This window comes from Lepus europaeus, chromosome 13, assembly GCF_033115175.1.
Source record: "Lepus europaeus isolate LE1 chromosome 13, mLepTim1.pri, whole genome shotgun sequence".
NCBI classification, from domain to species: Eukaryota; Metazoa; Chordata; class Mammalia; order Lagomorpha; family Leporidae; genus Lepus; species Lepus europaeus.
Window position 1 is genome coordinate 18,172,347 of NC_084839.1, and position 8,478 is coordinate 18,180,824.

Genomic DNA, 8,478 nt, shown 5'->3' on the forward strand with positions numbered 1-8,478 from the left:
GTCAGTCTTCATGATGGATTTGGATATACAAGTCTCCAGTTAAAATCCCAAATCCTTCCTCACACCTTTCCTAACCCAGGCCCCCTGCAATGATATCCAGCTTTCCTGGACCTACAGCCCTTCAAGTCTGGGTCTGAGATTATCTTTCATGGTTCTTAAGTTGTTTGCCTGTCTAAGGCTTTTCTGCCTTATTGCCTATCAGCTTGAAAATGAGGATAAGGATGGTGTCTGCTTTGTACTTGACCGTAGCTCCCTTCCAGGCACAACGAAGCCTGAAACAGGGCAGTGGAGAAACCCACATGGAGCCATCAGGTGAGAAATCAGGGGTGCAGCAGGTGACCTACTTGGAGGAGAAAGGCAGGAACAGGTGTTGCTCCTCACAGATGGCTTCTGACACATGCTTCCTTTTGGAGTCCAGGAGGTACCGGCAGGACTGGCTGCTGCTAATCAGAGTTGACAAGGGGCGGATCTGTGAATGAGATTGGAGAAGAGGATGTTCAGTTTTGGGGCCTTGAACCTGTCTTAGGCACCTGCCTTCAAGACAGAAAGGAACTGGAGTCTTGCCCAGCAGATAAACCCAGTAAACAGAACTGGACAGTTGGCATTCAGATAAGGGGAGGCAGGAAGCTGGCATAGCCAAAGTGGAGATGAGCTGTGGGTTCCTCTTATTCCCCCTCAGTGGATCTCTCATCTTGCACAAAGTGTGTGCCTGTGGCCTCCACACACCCATCCTGCCACATACAACAGCTCACACAACATGAGACTCTAACACTTCTTTGCCTGCAAGCCTTTCATGGGCAAGTCCTTTATATTTTTCAAGTGCATGCTTCAGCTGCATAAACGTCTCCCAACGAGTTATGTGAATAATACTTTCCCCTTCTCGGTCAGGCCTAGCCCTGCTGTCTGCTCAGTTTACCAGTTTACTGGGTACCCCATGCGCTGTCCTTTATTGGCATGCATATGAATCTTCGCATTCCTGCAAGGGGAAAGGTCTAGGGTTCATCTCCCACTGTCCCTTCCTCAGTGCTTGTCAGAGTGGGGTTGCGCAAGCAGCAGGTGCTCAGAAAAGACAGCTAAGCCAGTGCACCAGCCTCTTCTGGTTTTGGTCCTTACTGTCGTTAGAACGACTGCTTTTGCTCCCAAGGACAATGACCTGGAATGCTGCCAGGCACAGCGGTGATTGCTGAAATCTTTCGTGTTTACTGAGACAACCTGTGACTCACGGCCCGGAAGATGGTACACAGGGTTAGGCAAGCTCAGGTGATGTGACCCCAGTTAATAGCAGATAAGGTCAGTACTGGGGGGGAGGGTGGGGTAAGCCAGAGGCAGAGGGGCCAGGCTTTGGTCAAGGTCGTCCTTGGGACGGAAGGGCAGGAAGCTGGAACAGTTGTGGTCATGTCACTTCATGGGTTGAGGGAGAGGAAAAGGGAGCACAGGTCTTGGGATTTCCTTGGAGGCCACAGGCTGGAGACAACCAACCGTTGCCCAGGAGGGAACAGTAGGTGGCTGTACCCTCTCAGGAGTGGGCAGTTGTTACTGTTAAGTGATGAAGATGGTTGGTGCCAAGACACACGGACAGCAGGAAGGACAGGGCTCTGGGAAGGGAATCGTGATCCTGATTCTAATTCTGGCACAATTAATACCAGGTCTCCCGGCCTTAGCAGCACTTCCTGTGTCTGGCTCTCGGTGTCCTGCCCAACAGTCTGCATGAAGCGTAGGATGGGCAGGCTCTTCGGAGAGGTCTCTCCTAGCTGGAACATTCCAGAATTTTCTTGATGATGAGGGTGCCACTCACCATGCCTTTGATGAGGGCCAGGGGGCTGACGCCTGTACTCATGGGCTGGAAGCCCTCACACTGCTGCAGGTTCCTCTCAGTGGACAGTTCAGTGGCCACATTCCCTTTCCTCGTCTTCACAGTAACATGAGTGGAGCAGTTTCCATACACGGTGTCCTGTGGGGTGGAAGATACCGTTGGGTGCACTTAGTGTGGGCAAACACCGTCAGGTATTCAGGAGGACCTTGGGAAGGATCCTGTGTGTGGTAGTGGTGGTGGTGGTGGTGGTGGTGGGGAGGCAGAAGGAACATGAATGGGGAGGGACTGATTTCCCCCCAGGCTGAGGGTGGCCTTGACGGTGCTTGGCCAGCCAGAGTTGGGAGAGAGGAAACCAGGTGAAGGTGGCTTTGACTCTGTGGCGCAGCAGGTTGAGCCACGGCTTGGGACACAGGTATTCCAGATAGAGTACCTGTGTGAGTCCTGGCTACTCTGCTCCTGACTCAGCTTCCTGCTGATGCACCTTGCAGCAGGGGATGGCCCAAGTATCTGGGTCCCTGTCATCCATATGGAGACCTCGGCTCCTGCTTCTAGCCTGATCCAGCCCTGGCTATTCTAGGCACTTGGGGGAGTGAACCAGCAGATGGAAACACTTTCTCTGTCTCTCCCTCTCTCAGTCACTCTGCCTTTCAAATAAATGAATCAATCTTAAAAAATCCACACAGGCTTTGTTGTGTTGCACTTGGAGGGAATAAGGGAACAAAATCAAACAAAGGCAGGGCAGGGTGTCAGGATTCCCCAGGGACTGTTAGACTCCGCCTGGGGGCTCTGCCTGGGATGATGGTGCAGGGAGACCAAGGGGTAGAAGGAACCTCAGGCACTGATAACTTCCCACCAGTGTAGGGCTTCCTGTGTAACTACCGGGTAGCTAGGGCAGCCACCTCCTCTGCAGCCATGGGGCTGGACTGCAGCATAAGAAAGACCAGGTTAGCGGGCGCTGTCGCTGGTCTTCTAAATTCTCACCAGAAACAACTCTTGCGTGGCCTCTTCTGTCTCCGGGGGAGCCAGGAGGGCAGAGATGATGCCCCTCTTGATGTTCAGGATGTGTTCAGGTTCATCAGTCTCTGGATAAAGGAAAACTTGCTTCCCTTCAGGAATGGCCAGCCTGAGCTCATGCCTGTCCCAGAGAGAGAGAGAGAGAGGGAGGGAGAGAGAGAGAGAGAAGGAGAGAGGGAGAGAGAGGACAGGGTCACAAAAAGAGCCTTCCATCACTTTGCGGAAGCAAAGTGGGCAGCTAGAAAGACTCCTCTTCAACCCAGTAGTCTTCTCACATTAGTATTTCAAAAATGGACAGATCTCTGTGGGTTTTGGCATTCTTTCTAGCTTTTTGTTTGGTTCATCTATCCTCTGTTTGCTCTCTGTCACACCCGTCTCTCTTCCCACACTCCCCATGTGGCCAGCCTAGTCAGTATTTTCTTACCATCGCCACCCGCATCAACCTTACATAGATGTGGCACTCATGCAGCTGCACAGAGATGTGGGTAGGTGTAAACGGAGGCGCAGGAATCTTTTGTCACTGTTGTACACGAATGGCATTGTATTTTGTGTACCTTTTCCTCTCTCTTGCCTTTCTCACTTTATTAGACTCTACAGACCCTGAGTCATTCGGTATAGCTCTATCAAATTGTTTCTTTGAAAGCCGAATAACATGCTGTTCTATGGTTATATATAATTTATTCAACATGGCTCCATTTGATGGCATTCGCTTTCTCTCTCTCTGGACTTCTGCTGTTTTTGCTGCACAAACAATACTAAAATGAACATCCTTATTCATCTATCTTTATGTATGATTGCTTTTGTTCTCATGGGCTGGAGGCTCAGAGACTGAAATTGCTGTGCCCAAGGGCATATGTATTTTTAACTAGAGTGGATAATGCCTAATGGCTCTCATTTCCTCAGGCAGGGGCAAGAGATATCCGTCCCCTCACCGGCCTGCCAGCCACAGGTGCTGTAGCCATTTCAGTCTTGCAGCCTGATGGGTGTGAGGTGCTAAAGATGCCCTTGTTAGTTTAGTTTGCATTTCCCAACTACCAGTGAATTTCAGCTTCTCTTCATGTATTTGTTGGATAGTCACTCTAACGTGGTCTCAGGCCATGCTGGAAGCTCATGTAGACTCTGGTCCTGGGGTTTCCCTTTGGGGACAGTTTGGATTTCTGAGGGCCTGGATGTATGTGCTCTAGATAAACCAGAAGGAGGAGAAGGGAACCAGGTTCGTGTTCTGTAGCCTCCCACAGTTCTGCACCTTCAGAAAGTTCCAGGCCGAGAGACATCCCCCTGGGCAAGAGCAGGTCCCCTTTGTTTGGGGAGAGTAAGGATCAAGAGGAGGTGAAGAGGTGCATGCTCTCCCGCCTGCACTCCCCCTCCCTCACGTACGCCAGTCTCAGATGAGACGAGGTGTGTTGATGGAAGACGGAGCATGCGTGCCTGTTGCACAGAGAAAAGGCTGGTTTCTTGGCAAATCAAAAGATGGGCATGGATGGAGGGATGGAGTTTCCTGATGCTACCAAATTAACAGCCCAGGATTGCCTGTATTTACACACACCTCGGGCCCCACAAACTGCCTGGGGTTGAGGATATTTAGCAACTGGTGTGACACGGTGTGCCGATCAGTCACGAGGGATGCCTGCTGTACACAGCCCTGGCCTAGTCAGCATGCAGTGGCTGGAGGCCAGCCCTGCGTAGGGGAGCCGCTAAGGCCTTGGCTCCCCTTCTCCCTGCAGGGAGCACACACTGGAGACCACTGGGCACCAGACTGTTTTAACTCTGTAAACAAGAATTCAGTTGTTGAAACAAACCATCTCAATTTTACTGTCTCGAGGAGCTTAAAGCATGAGATCCTTTGGGAACACATTTAAAGGATGACTAAGGGCATCTAACCAGGGGAGGGGAATAGTTGTGAAAGCCCAAAGTTTTCCTGATTCATGGTGGATGCCAAATGCAAATGTTGTGCACACATGCATGCCTTAGATGCACACACACACACACCCCTCAGTGGACTTGTGCACACACAGGTGCAGGCACACACATGTACATGTGTGCCTGATATGAACACACCCACCCAGTGGACATGTGCTCGTCCGTGCATGCCTGAGATGAACACACACTGAAGCCTCATGGAAATGCATCCACACACATCCGTACGCTCGTGGCCAACACACCTGGCAATGCCCAGACAAAGGTCCGAAACTCAAATGCTCAGGGCCAGGCCTCACCTGGACATGGCAGCAGCAAACTCATCAGAGTTCTCGGTCTTCCTCAGCAAGGCCTTGCCCTCAGGGTCGAAGCCGTACGCCTCTCTCAGGAGGCATTGGTTGGTCCTCAGGATGAAGCTGCAGAGGTGGGGAACCTCCAGCTCGACCTGGGAAGGGAGGAGGGGGCGGCACACTGAGTGTCTCCATCAAGAACAGGAGGTGCTCCCGTGGCCCAGCGCTTAGGCTCTGGTCAGGACACCAAGGGAAATGCTGGCCCTGACGTCCCAGGTCTTCTCCGCAGGCTTCACCGGTCCTCCACGCAGCAACCCCGATGTGGCCCTGTGTTCCCCCAGTCTCAGGGTAACAAGTTTTTTAAGCTTGCCCCTTTGAATGGGAAGAATGATGACCTTTCACTGGTTCTAAGTTTACTCACATTAGTTATAAGAACTAATGTGGTTGGTTAAAAACAAAAACACAGAGGAAGAGTGGAGTTTAGGGAAAAAAAATAAGAGGAAAAGCAGTAGGGCTATCATTGGTCTTAGTAGCAAATGCTCCTTAATGTCACCAAAATCAACCGTGTCCATATCCAGTCGTGCCCACTTGTTTATTTTCACATTGTTGTCATTCTTATCTGGGAGGGCCTATTTAGAGCCTCTCTCGCAATGCACTGGGGTGTAATGGACTCCTGGCTGTTAACTCGGCTCTGTGCAAAGAACTTGCTGCCACAGCCGAAGTGTCCCAGGTCTGCACTGTGCAGTGTGGCAGCCTCCAGCCACGGTGGCAGTGGCCACTTGAAATGTGGCTCCTGTGACGGAGAGACTGAATCTTTAAAGAACCATGTGTGGCCAACGCCTACCTTGATGGACAACTCAGCCCAGAGCCACAGAGCCCCACAGCGAGGAGGGCACCTTCGCAGCCCTTCTCCCCAGCCAGTGGGATCCCTACGTGCATGGATATGAGAACAGTCTCCAGTAGGTGAAGTTTTATCACAGACTGCGTGTTTAAATGTTTTGTTTCCATTTGTTTTGAGTAACAGATTTCTGTTCCATTATAAAAATCAGATGCCACGGTGCTTTCCAGAGACGCCTACCTCCTGCAGCTCACGCACTGGGCATCTCTCAGATGCAGACCCGTAGTCCTGCATGGCTGATAACCGGGATCATGAAGTCACAATTTCCCGTGGCAGAAAACCTCTCAGCAATGTGGCCGGCTTACGAACCACAGGATGGCCCCCACGTTGAGATGACGGCAGCCGGGCTGATGGAGCCCGGCCGGGGGAAAGCCGTGGGCTTCAGGCTCCTCGGCCCCTTCCCCAGCCCCGTCCACCTACCTTGCAGTTGATCTTGGTGGCACTTCTCGAATCTGCAGTCCCGGGGACCCCGCTGGAGCTCTCGGCCTCGTAGTGGTAGACATACTTGCGGAGGTGCTTGAATCGCGTGGCGTCTTCTGCAAGGAGGAGGAATGAGTCAGCCACACAGCAGAAGGAACTCCCTCCCAAGTGCAACAGACCCGGTTGTCACTGTGTTGTACTTAATTTCCTGTAGTTGTCCGTTACGTGGTACTGAGGCCTGTGTTCAAGTTAGCTGGCATTCCTTGAACGTACCATCTGATGCACAGGGAGGGGCACGCTAAGGATTGAGTATTGGGGCTCAGGAAATCTATAGACCAGAAACCTTTGGAAAATTAAGTTGCTGGCAAAGGGATGGTGCTATCTAGTGTTTTACAGCTTGAGAACACCACGGTTCTGTGATTCATACTCCACCAAATACCTGAAGCAGTTTATTAAGTCTTAGGGGCACCTGGTTGACTTCAAGGAATCGCCCCCTACCCCTCCACCCCCCCAAAAAGAAGGAATCTCTAAAGGGTTCCACCTTAAGAGGACTTTCCACAACAATTTGAATGAAAGAACATCTGGGTCGCGAGCCCAGGTGCAGTGATGCCAGATGGCCACCAGGTGGCGGTGCTGCCCCACCAGAGGCTTCCGGAGCGTCCCGGAGAACACAGGGTGCTAAGGCCGGGCGAAGCGCCTTTGACCCCTAGGGGCCAGGTAAATAGAGAAGGTGGGGGGGTCTGGATTTCTGCGCAAAGGTTAAAGTCAGCATTTCGTCACCGTCACACGCTTTGAAATAATGGTTAGTTCCTGATAAACAGGGCAGTGATGTCCCTGAAAAGTGACCACTGGCCAACAGGGTGACAGCGCCTTCCCCACCCGCCCCCGGCCGGGCTTTGGGATCCGCAGGTAGGGAGTCGCAGTGCCGTGGGGGTGCGCAGAGGCGCGCGGCACTTGCTTGCCAGGGTCCGAGCGCGGGGCGTGCGGGCCCCTCAGCGCCCCGGGTGCGGAAGGGTGGCTGGGGTGGGCGGGGCTGCCCCCGTGCCCGGGGCAGTCCTTACTTGGACAGCTCGGGCCGACGTTTTCCACCACTTCGTCCTCTGCAAGAAAAGGAGAAAGCAAGCTAGGCCTGCCGCAGCCTTCCCCGGGGCGGGCCGCCCGCCTGCCAGGGCCGCTGCCCACTCCTGGGGCGCCCGCCCCGCCCCGGAGCCCGTTCTGCTGCCCCATCCTAGCCCGGCGGGCGGAGTTTGTGCGGCCCCTGTGAGCCTGCGGCCGCACCCCTACGCCCACCCCCTACCCAGCCGCCCCAGGCCCAGCGCCCCTCGTGCACTCACGGGCCCGGGCGCCGGCGGCCGCCAGCAGCACCGCCAGCAGCAGCAGCGGCAGCGCGGGCCTGGGCGCGCCCATGGCTGACGGCGGGCGCGGCTCCCTGGCTGCGCTGGGCCTCCTCGCGCCGCTGCCGGGCTCGCTCCTGCTCCGCCTGGTCGCACCGGTGCAGGCCCGGGTGGGAATGCGCGGCCCGCGCCCGCGCGGCCTTTATAGGAGGCCCGGCCTCTGCCGAGTTGCAAAAGGTGCAAAGGGCGCACCGCCAGGCCTGTTTGCTTTTCCAGCCGGGCCATCTGGGCGCTGAGCACCGAGGAAGGGCCGGGCAGGGGGCTCCCACCCACCCGAGCCTCCTAGGCCTGGCCATTCCCGCCGGGGTCTCAGATCGAGCCCAGGACCACCTGCTCCTCCCCTGGCTCTGACTGGGGCACCTTTGGGAGAGCCCGTCCTAAGGGCTTGGCTGAGACACTCGTCGACTGCCCCACCACGTTGGAGAGCTTTAGGTTTGCGTGGGTTCCCTCTCGGGATGAGTGCCTGTGGCCGGGGATCCTCTGCCCTGGGGGGCTCTGCACGTTGAGGGTGTTACGGAGGGGTGGCGCAGGACCAGCACCTTCCCTAGGGGTGGGCGATGCTGCCCAGGCCTGGCCACTGCTTGGGTCCAGGTGCCCAGGTCTTGGGGAAACCCATAGCCTCCCTGTGCCCACCCCTTGGGCACTGCGAAGCTGAGCAGGAGGCCGTGCCCTAGGGCACCAGACCTGTGTCCTCCAGGACAGAGTCGAGGGCTCGACACAGCTTGTCCCTCC

At 54.8% G+C, this 8,478-nt stretch overlaps 1 protein-coding gene across 1 annotated transcript in view; it reads right to left on the minus strand.

The window, feature by feature from the left end:
• The window catches only part of APOB (apolipoprotein B), a 38,972-nt gene extending 31,173 nt beyond the window's left edge, over window positions 1-7,799 (minus strand). The window contains exons 1-7 of the mRNA XM_062209023.1: window positions 7,687-7,799; window positions 7,414-7,452; window positions 6,353-6,468; window positions 5,044-5,189; window positions 2,795-2,948; window positions 1,796-1,951; window positions 345-469 (exon numbers count right to left, since the gene is read on the minus strand). Coding sequence (XP_062065007.1) covers window positions 345-469; window positions 1,796-1,951; window positions 2,795-2,948; window positions 5,044-5,189; window positions 6,353-6,468; window positions 7,414-7,452; window positions 7,687-7,759 — 809 coding nt within the window. The 5' untranslated portion in view covers window positions 7,760-7,799. The remainder of the gene's footprint in view (window positions 1-344; window positions 470-1,795; window positions 1,952-2,794; window positions 2,949-5,043; window positions 5,190-6,352; window positions 6,469-7,413; window positions 7,453-7,686) is intronic.
• Between the last annotated feature and the right edge of the window lie 679 nt (window positions 7,800-8,478).